At 37.7% G+C, this 18,127-nt stretch overlaps 1 protein-coding gene across 1 annotated transcript in view; it reads left to right on the forward strand.

The window, feature by feature from the left end:
• The window catches only part of DAG1 (dystroglycan 1), a 60,449-nt gene that overhangs the window by 21,849 nt on the left and 20,473 nt on the right, over positions 1–18,127 (forward strand). Inside the window, exon 2 of the mRNA XM_053721125.1 lies at positions 5,465–5,838. Coding sequence (XP_053577100.1) covers positions 5,560–5,838 — 279 coding nt within the window. The 5' untranslated portion in view covers positions 5,465–5,559. The remainder of the gene's footprint in view (positions 1–5,464; positions 5,839–18,127) is intronic.

Raw genomic sequence — 18,127 nt, forward strand, 5'->3', positions numbered from 1 at the left:
ATAAGTCATTAGAGTGAGCAGCCAATGGCTGTGTGGAATATAACAGTGTTCTGCACTTCCATTTCTAACAGGAACTGAAAAGCTCACAATTACAGAATGGAATTACAGGAAAAGGGGACAAATTAAATCATGAAAGTAAAATGTAGAGTTTTTATTTTATTTATGACTTATCATTTTATATTACCATCTCAAAGTGTTTAAAGGGACAGTCAACACCAGAATGTTTTGTTGTTTTAAAAGATAGATAATCCCTTAATTACCAATTCCCCAGTTTTGCATAACCAACACTTATAATTATACACGTTTTACCTCCTGTAATTACCTTGTATCTAAGCCTCAGCAGACTGCCCCCTTATTTCAGTTCTTTTGACAGACTTGCATTTTAGCCAATCAGAGCTGTCTCCATGGTAAATTCACACGCATGAGCTCAATGTTATCTATATCAAACACGTGAACTAATGCCCTCTAGTGGTGAAAAACTATCAACATGCATTTAGAGGCGGCCTTCAAGGTCTAAGAAATTAGCATGTGAACCTCCTCGGTTTAACTTTCAACTAAGAATACCAAGAGAACAAAGCAAAATTGGTGATAAAAGTAAATTGGAAAGTTGTTTTAAAATTACATGCCTTATTTGAAACATGAAAGTTATTTTGAACTTGACTGTGCTTTAATGTCCCTTTAATGGATCAGGCAGAGTATGCAATTTGTTTGCACAATTTGTATCATTTTGCTGCCCAATCCACACCCTTTTAAAAGTCTTATTTCCTCTGCTGAGTCCTACAAGGACAGCTAGAAATAAACAAATACAGTGTTTAAACAATCACTGTGTAAAATGTAGCCCGTTTTGGCTTGTACAATTTGCAGTGGGCACTTCCAGTTCTGCAGAGATAAGGAACACATTAGAATAATGAAAGTATGCTTTGTGGTACTGGCTAGAACTGTGAGAGTGACATATCATGGAATAAGACAACCACATATTTCCTGTATGTAAAAACCATAATCTAATTTTAGGTGCAAGTTTATCTGAAGGTCTGTACATTTTTTTTTTTTTATTTTTTTTTTATTTTTTTTTTCTCCAGCTTCCTTAAAATAATTTACCCACAGTCCCTAACATTTTAGATTTGTTCTACATATCTGTGTTTAAAAGGACTTTAAACACTGTTACTATAAGATTGCACATTTCCACATGGTCATTGTGTGCAAATCTCATCTGTCTCTAGTTGTGTGTAGCAGAAGAGGTTTGATAAGGAAGTCCTTCGTTTTCAGTAAGGAGTCACCCCATACTTAAAGGGATATTAAACCCAAAATTTTTCTTTTGCGATTTAGACAGAGCAGATAAAGTTTCCAATTTACTTCTATTATCAAATTTGTTTTGTTCCCTGTGATACTCTGTGTTGAAAAGATACCTAGGTAGGCATCTAGTGCTCTATATGGCAGGAAATAGCGCTGCCATATAGTGGTCTTGCAAAACTGCTGCCATATAGTGCTCCAGAAATGGGCCATCTCCTAAGCTTACATCCTTGCTTTTCAACAAAAGATACCAAGAGAACAAAGAAATTGATAATAGAAGTAAATTGGAGAGTTGTTTAAAGGGACATGTAACCCAGTATTTTTCTTTCATAATTTAGATAGAAGTAAATTAGAAAGTGGTTTCAAATCGCATGCCCTATCACATTTTCTTTGTTCTCTTTTTATATGCACACTTTCTGAAGCACCAGCAACTACTGAGCATGTGCAAGAGATCAGTGTTTATCAGTCTTTAATTGGCTGATTTCTGTCACATCATACAGGGGGCAGGGAAATATGGGGAATTAGTGATATTTGGATAAATATTATTGCATTATCTTTTTAATTTGCATTTGTTGCAGTTTTATTTAAAGGGACACTGTACCCAAATTTTTTCTTTCATGATTCAGATAGAGCATGCACTTTTAAGCATCTTTCTAATTTACTCCTATTGTCAAATTTTCTTTATTCTCTTGGTATCTTTATTTGAATAGCAAGAATTTAAGTTTAGATGCCGGCCCATTTTTGGTTAACAACCTGGGTTGTCCTTGCTGATTGGACAGCACCAATAAACAAGTGCTGTCCATGGTTCTGAACCACAAATTGGCTAAAGAAAGCAAGAGAATGAAGAAAAATTGATAATAGGAGTAAATTAGAAAGTTGCTTAAAATTGCTTGCTCTATATAAATCACAAAATAAAAAATTTGGGTTCAGTGTCCCTTAATGGTTCTTTTTAAAATGACATTCTCTTCTCTACCTGAGTTGTGAATGTTTACATTTTGACTTACAAATCCCCTTTAACTGCTACTGTACATTTTATTATTATTTTTTTCCGTCAAAGTTAAACTTTCATGGTTCAGATAGACAATGCCGTTTAGGAGTTTATTTGGATTATCAAATCGTGCACAATTTTTTATATGCACACTTTCTGAGGCACCAGCGACTACTGAGCATGTGCAAACGTTCAGTTTAAAATTCAGACTAAATGCTATTGCATTTTTTTTTTTTTTTTTTTTTTTTTTTTAATCCTCAATCCAAAGTAAACTGTATGTGTACTTGGCTGCTCTTGCAGCAATGAGAGTTTTTCAGTAGCACTGAGTAGAGCTATGTAAGGTTGCTAATCTGTTGGGTACATTTGGTTGTGTGCCAGAAAGTGAGGTCAGTCACGTTTCCCACCTTCGGCACTGACACATTTATTACCAAGTGAAGTATATGAATTTGGCAACAACTCGTGGGCCAGGCAATACAAATTTAGTATCCAGACATAGAATTGTAGATGTGCTTTCCTGACTGTTGCCATCTGTGAAGCGGACAGTTGTAGATTTTAACATTTCTTCTAGATTAGAACAGACTATAAAAGACTGTACACCCACCAAGCTCTAAATGAAAACGTGCGGTTTCACCCACACCCCAAAGCATCCCCCTATGTAGGAAATTACACAATAGAAACGCATGCACAGGATACAGCCCTCAGGACAAAAAAAACCCAGGTAAGATAAAATAAATAGAAGCAGGGTGCTCTGTCTATTTCCATTAACCACAAACATCACACGCACAATAATATATAGAGGTGTTAGAGGAAGAAGCAAAAATTAAAGTCCCTCATAGGGAGACACTAAGTGTTTTTTGTTTAAGCAGCTCCTTTCCATACAAGCACGCTCAGGAGCGTTCACGTGTCTTGAGAACCGTATTTCAACCATTTGCAACAATATTTATGACAATGTTATGCATATAGCTTTAAAGGGACAATCAAGTCCAAAAAAAACTTTCATGTTTTAAATAGGGCATGTAATTTTAAACAACTTTCCAATTTACTTTCATCACCAATTTTGCTTTGTTCTCTTGGTATTCTTAGTTGGAAGCTAAACCTAGGAGGTTCATATGCTAATTTCTTAGACGTTGAAGGCCGCCTCTAATCTAAATGCATTTTGATAGTTTTTCACCACTAGAGGGCATTAGTTCACGTGTTTTATATAGATAACAATGAGCTCATGCACATGAATTTACCATGGAGACAGCTCCGATTGGCTAAAATGCAAGTCTGTCAAAAGAACTAAAATAAGGGGGCAGTCTGCTGAGGCTTAGATACAAGGTAATTACAGAGGTAAAATGTGTATTATTATAACTGTGTTGGTTATGCAAAACTGGGGAATTGGTAATTAAGGGATTATCTATCTTTTTAAAACAACAAAAATTCTGGTGTTGACTGTCCCTTTAACAACCTTCCCGCACAGACTTGTCTACATTAGAACATAGTAAAAATAGAAAACACTCGATCGTGTGATTTCAATGATGGGATTGTGTCGAGGGGGGTGCCTATGACGCTAGGCACCCCCTCCAGACCGCGATCCCATTCAGGAAGCGCCTATGGCTTCAGTACAGCCAAACAGCTGTAAAGGGACGTCAAACACACATTTTAGAATTTTAAATCACTTTCCAATTTACTTCTATTATAAAATTTGCTTCATTCTCTTGATATCCTTTGTTAAAAGAGCAGCAGTGCACTACTGGGAGCTAGCCTAATACATTTGGTGAGACAATGACATCAGGCATATATGTGCAGCAGCTAGATCTCAGTACTGTATTGTTGCTCCTGAGCCTACCTATGCTTTTCAACAAAGGATAGCAAGAGTACAAAGCACATTTTAAATATGAGGTGAATTTGGAAATACTTTTTTACTTTTTTCTTAAAGAGGGCAGGAGTATGCATGTATGTAATATGTCTTGTGCATTTGGATCCTTCATTGGGGCCAAAATGCGTCAGTAAGCGCTACGCGGCTCTTTTCAGAGCTGGAATGATTCTGGTGCAAGATCACTACGTTAAAGGGACATGATTTTTTTTCAGGATTCAGATAGAGCATGTTATTTTAAACAACTTTCCAATTTACATCTATTTTTTTTTTTTTTTTAGTTTTCCTGGTGTCCTTTGCTGAAAAGGATACCTAGGTAGGCTCAGAAGCTGGGGGCTAGCTGCTGATTGGTAGCTGCACATTTGTCTATTGTCATTGCCTTATCAATGGGCTCAGCTAGCTCCCAGTCATGCATTGCTGCTCCTTCAGTAAAGAATACCAAGAAAATGAAGCAAGATTGATAATAGTTGTTTAAAAATGTATGTTCTATTTAAGAAGCTTTAGAAGTTCTAGGTTTAGCACTGTTGCTGAGGTTAGACTGGGACACCCACTGGAAGAGGCTGGGAATAGACATCTTCCCCCCTTCTCTGCAAATTTAGCACTGTTGATGAGGTTATTCTGGGACACCCACTGAAAGGGGCTGGGAGCAGACACTCTCCCCTCCCCTGCATATGAAAAGACAGATAACACAAACATGAACCAGCAGGAGTCTGTAAACATCAGTATACATCTGACACTGTGGGGCTTGGTTAGGAGTCTTAAAATCAAACACAATGTTGTTAAATAAGCAAAACTATACATTTTGTTACAAAAGCACTTCCAGATGGGCTATATAAATGGATCATCAACAAAACATTTATGCAAAGAAAAATCTTGTGTATAATGTCCCTTTAATGCATTTGTCAATCCACAGTCTAAAACTTTTATAGCCATAAGGTTGTACTGTGCAGCAGAAGTGTCCCTTCCCGTATGGGAAGTAGCAATTCAGACTAGACTGGAACAAGCTGTATAGCGCAAGAACTCTCTAGCGGTAGGGGCTTGACCCTAATTTCTGACAATGCGACTGAAGGGAATTAAAGCCAATTCTATGCAGTGTTTACAATTGTGGAAAACATTACTATGGTGCTTACATGCCCTCATGGAGACTGATAGTTTGCTGAATATAAGCTTTGTCTGCCAGGCTTTTTTTTCTTTCTTAGACAAGGATTCTTGTGTATGTTGCCTTTTTATGTCTCTGCTTTTTTTTTAATCTTGCATTTCCCCTTATCAGTGACTTTCCTTTATTGTCCAGAAATAGACCACTAATAATGTGCTCTGTCTCTCCCTAGGATGCTTGTGATGAAGGAACGGCGCGTCCACTGAGACCTACGAAGCTGCTTTCAACAGATTTCCTGGGGTTTCTGGGGTGTGTTAAGACGCCAAAATGAATTTTGGATGTGATGCGATTTCTCCTACCTTGACAAGGACTTTATTGGTGCTAGTCATGGCGTCCTCTGCTTTGTCACTTTGGCCAAGCGACCCAAGGGATGTTGGTCAAGATTGGGACAATCAGCTTGAGGCCTCCATGCACTCAATCTTTCCCGAGGTCAAAGAGACTGTGGCACCAATGACAGGAATTCCAGACAGCTCGGCTGTAGTTGGCAGACCCTTCAGAATCAATATCCCAACAGATCTCTTTTCCTCTAATGGAGATACAGTCAAGGTGAGAATGTACAGTCGCTTTTTATCTCCATTGTTGCCACAACAGTGCTGAGAATTGGGTAATACCTGTGTGATATTTGTAGAAGTACAAGTGCTCATCCTATAGAATTACAGTATAATACCACCTGGCATTATCATACTGCAGTAAACAAAAAATAATCCACTGGGAATAACCTCAGTTTTATGCTTATAAATTTGTATTTAGTTTTTAATGTTCCCTATCCACTTGTTACATACGTAAGTGTCAACCTCCGATGCAGCCCATGGGACTTCCTGAATTTACTCACAAGTCGGTAATTTAATGGGAGGCATCGATTGGCTATTCATTTGTGCTCTTTGTTGTTTTTATTTGTTTTTTTTACCCACTTTTTTTTCATTAAGATAAATGATTATTTAATCCCTTCATGGTGGGCAAATGTTTAAAATCTAATTTGAAAATGTGCTTGAAAAATGAAACAATAACATGATATCATGAGGGTGCCCCCCCCCCAGTCCGATTCCTGCTTTCTTCAAAGGGGGAGGCTGCAGGACGCTGTGTAAGGTAGGACATACCATACCGTCCTAATGGCGTGAAGTGGTTGAGCAGACTGTAAAACTAGTCCATTTTATCCCCTTGTATGCAAAAGTTATTTATAAAAAATCTTGTCTGGGTTCCTTATGTTACACATTTATTATTTAATTTGTCAAATCTGTTATACGACATACGTACTGTGTAACACAATTTTTTTTAAATGATTTTAAATTTAAAAAAGGTAGTGGTTTCATAGCAAAAAAACCTATTTAACCCTTTCAGTGCTAACGGCTCTGAGCCTTTGCAGAGTTTCCCACTCTGGTGCTAACGACGGCTTAGAGCTGTCGCTAGCGCACTCCCACCTTGAGGGAGATCTGGGGACTCCCACCCACTCCTACGTCACCACGCATAACGTTAAGGCCCCGGCGATGCCTGTCACTATACAGGCCCGATCGCCGGGCCTTAACGCTATGCGCGGTAACGTCATGCGCAACTTTATTTAGAAATAACAATGTTAAGAATAGGAAAAGGGGCATGCTGCTTAGAAGCCTGTATCTCAGGCATCTAAGCAGCTACAGACCCCCCAAGACCCACCATTGGAAAGGTAATCACCTAACCTTTCCAACAGTGTAAATCTTGGGGATCTGAAGAAGAAAAAAATGTTAAAAAATAAAAAAAAAACTTTAAACAGCTTAGCACCCAGGTGGGAAATTGCTTAGCGGTTAAAGGCTTTCCAAATTACTTCCATTATTGTGTATTGTCTTTTTATATGTAGACATACTGTAGCAACAGCTCCTACTGAGCATGTGCAAGATATCAGTGTATTTGTATTGGAGCAATGCTTCCTAGCAATGCGATTGGAGCTCGCATTTGCAGTTCAAACAACTTGTAATACCAGAGCACATTAGCGTGCGCTGGTATTACTCAGTGGAGCGCTAATATCGATTGCACGCAATATTTAGTGCTCCACTTGTAATCTATCCCTTTCTTGGTATACGTGTTAATGGTAAAAGGGAGTGTCATGTACATGATACAGGGAGCTGACAAATGGAATGACATTTTACATTTGTCAGGGAAAAAATATACAGCTTATTTAAAATTCAGAAATCAAGAAGTGCCTAATAAAATGGCAATGCAATAGCACGTATTCTTCATTATATAATTCTACTGTAGTATTGTGCAGTTCTCACCATCATTTATACTTAAAGGGACATTGAACCCCAAATTTGTTTTTGTGATTCAGATAGAGCATGCAATTTTAAGCAACTTTCTAATTTTACTCCTATTATCAAGTTTTCTTAATTCTCTTGGTATCTTTATTTGAAAAGCAAGAATGTAAGTTTAGATGCCGGCCCATTTTTGGTGAACAACCTGGGTTGTCCTTGCTGATTGGTGGATTAATTTAACCGACCAATAAACAAGTGCTGTCCAGGGTCTGAACCATAAAATAGCTTAGATGCCTTCTTTTTCAAATAAAGATAGCAAGAAACCGAAGATTAATTGATAATAGGAGTAAATTAAAAAGTTGCTTAAAATTGCATGAATCACAAAAGAGAAAATGTGGGTCCAGTGTCCCTTTTAAAATAACGGTAGAGTGTGAATCTGCTGGAAAAAAACATCTAGAAACTTCAAAAGAGCTCAACACAGGGGTGGAAATTGCTCAGCAGTTGAAGGGTTAATGGTCCAACATTTTCTCGGTCCTCCATTTACAATGTAGGTGTGAATTCCAAATTCACCTAATGGGTAGCGAATATAATGCCAGGTTAGGAGAAATCCAGGGAATTCATGGAATTCCTGTATCTAACTACTTGCTTCAAAAAGGTCTCCTATATTTTACTTTTTTTCTTTAACCCCTTAACGACCAAGGACGTGCAAGGTACGTCCTCAAAAAAAAAAAAGGCAGTTAACGCCTGAGGACGTACCCTGCACGTCCTCGGTGTGGAAAGCAGCTGGAAGCGATCCTGCTCGCTTCCAGCTGCTTTCCGGTTATTGCAGTGATGCCTCGATATGGAGGCATCCTGCAATAACTGTAGATGGCCATCCGATGCAGAGAGAGCCACTCTGTGGCCCTCTCTGAACCGGACATCGATGGCCGGTATCGTTGGTGGGTGGGAGCCGACTTGGGAGGCGGGTGGGCGGCCATCGATGGGCCAGGTAATTTAGAGGGGGGCGGGATGGGGGGGGGGGCCGATGGGGGCGCGTGCACGGCGGGCGGGAGCGGGTGGGAACCGCTACACTACAGAAAAGACAGCACTAAAAGTGTCAGAAAAAAAGTTTATATTTAAAAAAAAAATAACAATCAAAGGTATCTAGGAGGGGGTGGGGGTTTGTTCTTTGGTGGGGGGGGGAGCTACACTACAGAAAAAGGGGAAAAAAATAAAAAAGCAACTATTTTATTCTAAACTGGGTACTGGCAGACAGCTGCCAGTACCCAAAATGGCGGCCATTAAGGCAGAGGGGGAGGGTTAGAGAGCTGTTTGGGGGGGGGGGGATCAGTCAGGTTGGGGGCTAAGGGGGGCTCCTACACAGCAGCATATGTAAATATGCTTAAAACCCCCCCCAAAAAGCCTAAATATATCTTTTATTTTAGTACTGGCAGAGTTGCTGCCAGTACTTAAGATGGCGGGGACAATTGTGGGGTGTGGGAGGGAAGAGAGCTGTTTGGGAGGGATCAGGGGGTCTGATATTTCAGGTGGGAGGCTGAGCTCTACACTAAAGCTAAAATTAACCCTGCAAGCTCCCTACAAGCTACCTAATTAACCCCTTCACTGCTAGCCATAATACACGTGTGATGCGCAGCGGCATTTAGCAGCCTTCTAAGTACCAAAAAGCAATGCCAAAGCCATATATGTCTGCTATTTCTGAACAAAGGGGATCCCAGAGAAGCATTTACAACAATTTGTGCCATAATTGCACAAGCTGTTTGTAAATTATTTCAGTGAGAAACCTAAAATTGTGAAAAATTTAACTTTTTTTTTAATTTGATCGCAATTGGCGGTGAAATGGTGGCATGAAATATACCAAAATGGGCATAGATCATTACTTGGGGTTGTCTACTACACTAAAGCTAAAATTACCTCAAAAAGCTCCCTACATGCTCCCTAATTAACCCCTTTACTGCTGGGCATAATACACGTGTGGTGCACAGTGGCATTTAGCAGCCTTCTAATTACCAAAAAGCAACGCCAAAGCCATATATGTCTGCTATTTCTGAACAAAGGGGATCCCAAATAAAAATTTACAATCATTTATGCCATAATTGCACAAGCTGTTTGTAAATAATTTCAGTTAGAAACCAAAAGTTTGTTAAAAAATTTGTGAAAAAGTGAACGATTTTTTGTATTTGATCGCATTTGGCGGTGAAATGGTGGCATGAAATATACCAAAATTGGCCTAGATCAATACTTTGGGTTGTCTTCTAAAAAAAAATATATACATGTCAAGGGATATTCAGGGATTCCAGACAGATATCAGTGTCCCAATGTAACTAGCGCTAATTTTGAAAAAAAAATGGTTTGTAAATAGCAAAGTGCTACTTGTATTTATTGCCCTATAACTTGCAAAAAAAGGAAAGAACATGTAAACATTGGGTATTTCTAAACTCAGGACAAAATTTAGAAACTATTTAGCATTGGTGTTTTTTGGTGGTTGTAGATGTGTAACAGATTTTGGGGGTCAAAGTTAGAAAAAGTGTGTTTTTTTTTTTTTCCATTTTTTTTCTCATATTTTATAATTTTTTTTATAGTAAATTATAAGATGATGAAAATAATGGTATCTTTGGAAAGTCCATTTAATAGCGAGAAAAACGATATATAATATGTGTGGGTACAGTAAATGAGTAAGAGGAAAATTACAGCTAAACACAAAGACCACAAAAATGTAAAAATAGCTTTGGTCCCAAATGGACAGAAAATGGAAAAGTGCTGTGGTCATTAAAGGGTTAAAAGAGAGAAAAATAACCTTTCTTAATAAAACATGTTTTTAATTTTCTTGCATCCATTTGGATATAGATACTTTAAAGGGACATGAAACCCCAAAAATGATTTCATGATTTAGGTATCACAGACCATTTTAAACAACTTTCCAGTTTACTTCTTTTAATCAAATTTGCTTCATTCTCTTGGTATGATTTGTTGAAGGAACAGCAATGCACTATTGGTTGCTAACAGACCACATGACAATCGGTGTTTGTGTGTGTGTGTGTGTATCTGTATGTGTGTATGTATGTATGTGTGTGTGTGTGTGTGTGTGTGTGTATATATATATATATATATATATATATATATATATATATATATATATATATATATATATATATATATATATATATATATATATATATATATATATATAGTGTGTATATGTGTATGTATATATAACACAACAGCAATTTAAAATATGGGCGAAAAGTGAGTTTAAAATCCTCCACTAAATCCAAAATGTACAGCTGATGAGTGGCAATAACCACGAAACAGCTGTCCTGGGATTGGTCTGAATCACTGTACTACCCCTAGCTAAGCTTAGAAGCTGTGTAATGTGGCAATGCTATGGCGTAAAGCGAAGTCTGCCTTAAAAGGCAGGCTAGAAGTAAAAAAGTGAGTCATTGTTAAAATATATATATATATATATATATATATATATATATATATATATATATATATATATATATATATATATATATATATATATATATATATATATATATATATATATATATATATATATATATATATATATACACAGCTACAACCTAGGTTCTTTGCTGCTCCTGAGCTTTCTTAGATAAACCTTTCAGGAAAGGATAACGCGTGAAGGAAGCAAATGAAAAAAATAGAAGTCATTTGGAAAGATTTTTAAAATTGTATGTAATTATGACTTTACTGTCCCTTTTAAGTATAGCTGTAGTGTATGCAGTTTCTGTAAATAAATAGTAGTATTTTACTACATATATTGTCTTGCATCTAGACACTGGTCTGTAAAACTGTATCCCACATAGCGGAAGGTATTGTTTGTTTTGTGAAATTGAATTCTCGCTGCCTTTGTTCCTACACGCCTTTATATAAGAATATGTTCTTAGTCCAATCTCTGCGGCACGCTTCTGCACACGAGTAATGTAAATAGTACATTCTACCTGCACACAATGATACCTATGAAGCAGGTATGTACTTGCGCAGGAAATGCCTGAACTGCTTTTAAGATTCTTAAGAGCTTTTGTGCCTAGGATCAAACACTTGATTGTTCAATCATCAGTTAAATTCACTGGCAAATAAAGGGTTCTTCTTTATCAATTTTTCTCTCTCTCTTTTTGTTAAACATGAAATATTTCACACGCAGCTGCTACAAAATCACTGTAAATGCAGATGAGGAGGGCACAAGAGGGTGTGCAGCTGTTACCGTGCCATAAACCCCAAGCAATCTTCTCTAATTACCAGCATTGTAAATGGATTGGATCGTAGGAATGTGGCGGATTTAACAAAGATGTCATTAAAAGCCCTTCACGTCACGCCGAATCTCTCCCGCCTATTTGTGTCTCTTGTGATGTGTAACCCCTTGTAGTTTTTCCAGCCTGAATTGGCTTTGGGGACATTATTAAATACTATGTATTGCAGCACTATTATGTGCTAAAATACCTGAATCTAAAAAATATATACAATTAAAATTGTAGCCAATATGCTAAAATGAGCTAATAAAAATGTTACATTTTTATTCCACCAATTATTATTTAATACTTTTATGTCAAATTATGCAATTTAAAGGGATATGTGGGGGGGTTCTTTCATGATTCAGATAGAGCATATCATTTTAAGCAACTTTCCAATTTACTCCTATTATCAATTTTTCTTTGTTCTCTTGCTATCTTTATTTGAATGTAAGCTTATGAGCCGGTCCATTTTTGGTTCAGTACCTGGGTAGCGCTTTCTGATTGGTGGCTACATTTAGCAGTGTTTCTCAACCGTGGTTCTTAAAGTACCCCTAACCGGCCAGGTTTTTATTATAGCTGAACTAGAGCACAGGTGAGAGCAGGTTAGTAACCATGGTTACTGATGAGCTGATTATTTCACCTGGACTGTTGAGAAACACTGTTCTACACTTCCATTTCTAAGAGGAACTGAAAAACATAATTTATGTAAGAACTTACCTGATAAATTCATTTCTTTCATAGTGGCAAGAGTCCATGAGCTAGCGACGTATATCCCATACGTTACTAGCTCATGGACTTTTGCCACTTACATGAAAGAAAGCTCACAATGTCGGAATGGAATTACAGGAAAAGGGGACAAAATAATGATATATAATAATCTCATCTTCTCTCTCTATCATCTTCCCTCTCTATCATCTTCCCTCTCTATCATCTTCCCTCTCTATCATCTTCCCTCTCTATCATCTTCCCTCTCTATCATCTTCCCTCTCTATCATCTTCCCTCTCTCTATATATCTCTATATATCTATATATATATATATCTCTATATATATCTATATATATATATATGTATATATATATATCTCTCTCTCTCTCTCTCTCTCTCTCTCTCTCTCTCTCTCTCTCTCTATCTCTCTCTCTATCTCTCTCTATCTATCTATCTATCTCTCTCTCTATCTCTCTCTCTATCTCTCTCTCTATCTCTCTCTCTATCTCTCTCTCTATCTCTCTCTCTATCTCTCTATCATCATCTCTATCTCTCTATCATCATCTCTATCTCTCTATCATCATCTCTATCTCTCTATCATCATCTCTATCTCTCTATCATCATCTCTATCTCTCTATCATCATCTCTATCTCTCTATCATCATCTCTATCTCTCTATCATCATCTCTATCTCTCTATCATCATCTCTATCATCATCTCTATCTCTCTATCATCATCTCTATCTCTCTATCATCATCTCTATCTCTCTATCTCTCTATCATCATCTCTATCTCTCTATCATCATCTCTATCTCTCTATCATCATCTCTATCTCTCTATCATCATCTCTATCTCTCTATCATCATCTCTATCTCTCTATCATCATCTCTATCTCTCTATCATCATCTCTATCTCTCTATCATCATCTCTATCTCTCTATATCTCTATCATCATCTCTATCTCTCTATATCTCTATCATCATCTCTATCTCTACACACACACACATTTTATATATATATATATATATATATATATATATATATATATATATATATACACATACATACACACAACATATATAATTTTATATTACCATCTCAAAGTGTTTAATGTCCCTTTTAAGTGTCTGTAGAAGTTTAGGACATAAACAAGAGCTGCAGTATGATTCTTTAGACCATTCTAGGATGGACAGGGCTGAAAAAACATTGCTGAGGATAAACATTCACATTCCCAAGTGAAGCATAATATTTTTCTTATTTTTTTTTTTTTTTTTTTTCTCTATTCTTGATTTTTTTTTTTCCCGCAATAGGAGAGGATAGTGTTATATGGCGCTGATCAGTTATTCCGTAGATCCCGTCCTGCGAGTTTAGATATTAAGATATGAGGTTTGTAAAGGCTCGTTTAGAATTTTTGCTTTTTTTAAGTTCAGTGTTCGCTGCCGGTGGGTGACGCTGATGTTTGTCTGAGTCCTAATGAAATGATTTCTCTAATCTCCTTTCCCCCCAATCCAGACAGTTATATTATGCCTCCCAGCCAGTTCTTTAAAGGGACACTGTATTATAAAATGTATTTTAGATGATTTATTCTACCCACTGCAGAGTATTAAATGTATGGGAAACTGTTCCTTCATGTTTGTTTATGAAATATCATCTGGGGGGTCTCTCATTAAACAATCACCTAGTATATGCCCATAACAATGGGCTGAGCCTGCAAGTAAAGCAGACCTGCTTATGTTATTTATGGTAGGTATTGAAATGCTAATTATAGTTGGGGGTTGAATAAACACAAACGGCTATTTCACGTACACAATTTCTCTCCCATACCCTACACTGGGAAATTAATCAGTGCTGTTGTCTCGTATTTTCATAGCTTTTCTACAGAGAAAACTTTTGTTACTCATATTTCCAGTGTAGGTTGAACAGGCAAAAGTATATTTTTCAAATAAAGGTAAAGTAGCTGTTTACACCAGCAGGTAAAATGGACCATTGGGAACATATTTAAGGGAAGAAAAAAATAGTAAAATGCCCCTTAAAGGGACAGTATACACTCATTTTCATATAACTGCATGTAATAGACACTACTATAAAGAATACGATGCACAGATAAAAATCCAGTATAAAACTGTTTAAAAACTTACTTAGAACCTCTTAGTTTAGCTCTGTTGAAAAGGTAGCTGGAAAGCCCACTGCAAGTGGCAAATAAGACACTCCCCCCTCCCCCTTCTTTTGCATATGAAAAGACCCTTTACACAAACAGGAGCAAACTGGAGTAGGTAGCTGATGGTATTCACATAAAACTTTGGGGCTTGGTTAGGAGTCTGAAAATCAGAGCAAGGTTATTTAAAAATAAGCAAAACTATACATTTAAAAAAAAAACAAAAAAAACTTTATGGGCTATATAAATAGATCATCTACAAAACATTTATGCAAAGAAAAAATGAGTGTATAATGTCCCTTTAAACACAAACCAATCTATTTCTTGATATGGTTTATTTTGGCTTATTTATTTAGTAAGGGCCAACTTCCTAACACATAGGGGCCACAGATCAACATTTTAGAAGCCTTAAAGGGACATAATACTGATTTGCTAAATCACTTGAAAGTGATGCCCCATAACTGTAAAATGCTGACAGGGAAATCTCACCTGAACATCTCTATATATAAATAAAGAAGATATTTTACTTCATAATTTCCTCCGCTCACCAGAGTAAGTGCTATATAAAATTTATCTTTCAGTTACTGCGCAGGTGCAGGTTTAAAAAAGAAAGACATAAATGAACAGCAGCCAATCATCATCAGCAGTGCTGAGGTCATGAACTGTGATTTCATGAGATTTCATAGGCCGCGTTCGGCAAGTTCTCCAAGCACTGAACCAGGCGCTGGGCGTTCGTTCAGTGCTCTGACGCAAGTTCCAGCGTTTCCAGCATCACTTTCAAGTGTTTCAACATTTGGATATCATGTCCCTTTTAAGGACTACATACTTTATGGGTATGAAACACACAATATATTTCCTACAATACCTACTGCCACAGGACCAGATATAAGTAATGTTGCTGGGTGCCCCCCTATCTGCTCTTCTCCCTGTCAGAGGGCTCATTTGCTCACTAACCAGAAGTCTCCAAAGCACATATTTAGTTCCGCTTTTTCCTGGGACCTGACAATTATGACCCACACTATGTTTGACTTTTTCCCTGGACCACCAGTTTGCCATCCCTGATATAGAGCGTGCAATTTTAAGTTTTTTTTTTCCATTTACTTTTGTTAGCAAGTTGAAAAGCATACTTAGGTAGGCTCAGGCGCGGCAGTGTACTACTGGGAGCTAGCTCGTGATTGGTGGCTGCACATATATGCCTCTTGTCATTGGCTCACCAGGCGTGTACAGATAGCTCCAGTAGTGCATTGATGCTCTAAAACAGTTTTTAACCTCTTTGCTTGGATTTAACACATAATCAAATGGTCCCCCCTTAAAGGGACATACAAAATTATTTGTTGTTTTTACATTTTTTTTGCAAATAAATCTGGTGTGGAAAATAGCTGATTGTGGCAAAACACAGCCATTTTCAGGCTTCATTTAGCCAACGAATAACAGAGCCCGAAATAATGCACATTCTTAAAGGGACAGTCTACTACAGAATTTTTCTTTTAAAAAGATAGATAATCCCTTTTATTACCTATTCCTATTATTAATATACTTTTTACCTCTGTGATTACCTTGTATCTAAAATTTAACTGGTGCGCTGTTAAGATATAATGCTCCTTATGCTAAACAGTCTCCCTCAAGGCTGTCTGTAACGAGTATAAACCCAAACACAAAAGAAAGGAGATGGAGCGCTGCAAAGCAAATTTCCAAAATGAAATAGTACAGGAGAAAAATGGAAAGGAAATATGAGACAATGTAATTGAATCCGGCTCCTGTTATAGATGTCCAATAAACAAAGGAACAATATTTAGCTAAGCCAGAATAAAACATAGATGATAAATTCTATCAAACGGACAATAAAAACACGCTCTCTGCATAATATAAATGAATTCACTGTTGTTCAGAAAAGCAGACATATATGGCTTTGGCGTTGCTTTTTTTGTAATTAGAAGGCAGCTAAATACCACTGCGCACCACAAGTGTATTATGCCCAGCAGTTAAGGGGTTAATTAGGGAGCTTGTAGGGTTAATTTTAGCTTTAGTGTAGTAGACAACCCAAAGTATTGATCTAGGCCCATTTTGGTATATTCCATGCCACCATTTCACCGCCAAATGCGATCAAATAAATTATTTACAAAGTGAATGATTTTTAAGTGAGAAACCCGAAAATTATGACAAACAGTGCAATCCTGGCACAAATGGTTGTAAATGCTTCTCTGGGATCCCCTTTGTTCAGAAATAGCAGACATATATGGCCTTAGCATTGCTTTTTGGTATTAAGAAGACAGCTAAATGCTACTGCGCACCACACTTGTATTATGCCCAGCAGTTAAGGGGTTAATTAGGTGGCTTGTAAGGTTAATTTTAGCTTTAGTGTAGAGATCAGCCTCCCACCTGACACATCCCACCCTCTGATCCCTCTCTGCCCCCCTTTAAACAGCTCTTTCCTCCCCCACCTCACAATTGTCACCACCATCTTAAGTACTGGCAGAAAGTCTGCCAGTACTAAAATAAAGTTTTTTTTGTTTTTTTTTTATATTCAGTCTGCAGTGATGGTTCCCCCCCCCCCATAAATCTCTCTAACCCTCCCCCTCTACCTATTTGCCACCATCTTGGGTACTGTCAGCTGTCTGCCAGTACCCAGTTTTCCCCCCCAAAAAAAGGGTTTTTTTTTTGTTTTTGTTTTTTTTAATTTTTTTTTAATTTCAAATAATTGTGTAGTGTAGCTGCCCCCCTCAATAATCTACCTCCCTCCGTCTCCCAGATCCCTTGTTCAACATCCAAGATCACCCCTCCCTCTCCATCCTTCATATGCATTTAACTTTAAGAGTGTAGATTTGGCGCCCCCCGGATTCTACCGCGCTCACTGCAAAACAAACGGTTTCGGAACCAGACATCGATGGGCCGTCCACCCGCATCCCTGCTGCTGCTCCCACCCGCCAACAAACTGCACCATCAATGGCCTATGTAGAGAGGACCACAGAGTGGCCCCCTCTGCAATTGGTGGGTAAAAAAAGGGATTGCAGTGATGCCTCAATATGGAGGCATCACTACAATACCCTGAAAGCTATCATGATCGCTTCCAGCGCTTCAAACCCCAGAGGACGTGCCATGCACGTCCTTGGTCATTAAGGGTATTTTTTTGTAGGACGTACCTGGCACGTCCTCTGTCATTAAGGGGTTAAGGAATATATCAATCTCCTTCGGTATCCTCCAAATGATGTGTGCATCCAAATGTTGATCCTTTTTCTTTAGCCTGATTACCTGGTAGCTAAGCCTCTGCTGACTGCTCCTCTATCTCAGTTGTTTCAACAGACTAGCATTTTAGCCAATCAGTGCTGACTCATAAGTAACTCCACGTGAGTGAGTACAATGTTTTCTATATGACACACATGAGCTAGCGTTGTCTGTCAAAATACACTGAGATAAGAGGCAGTGCAAGGGCTTAAAAAATTAGCATATGAGCCTACCTAGGTTTAGCTTTCAACAAAGAATACCATGAGAACAAATTTGA

Source organism: Bombina bombina, chromosome 7, assembly GCF_027579735.1.
Source record: "Bombina bombina isolate aBomBom1 chromosome 7, aBomBom1.pri, whole genome shotgun sequence".
Taxonomy (NCBI): Eukaryota; Metazoa; Chordata; class Amphibia; order Anura; family Bombinatoridae; genus Bombina; species Bombina bombina.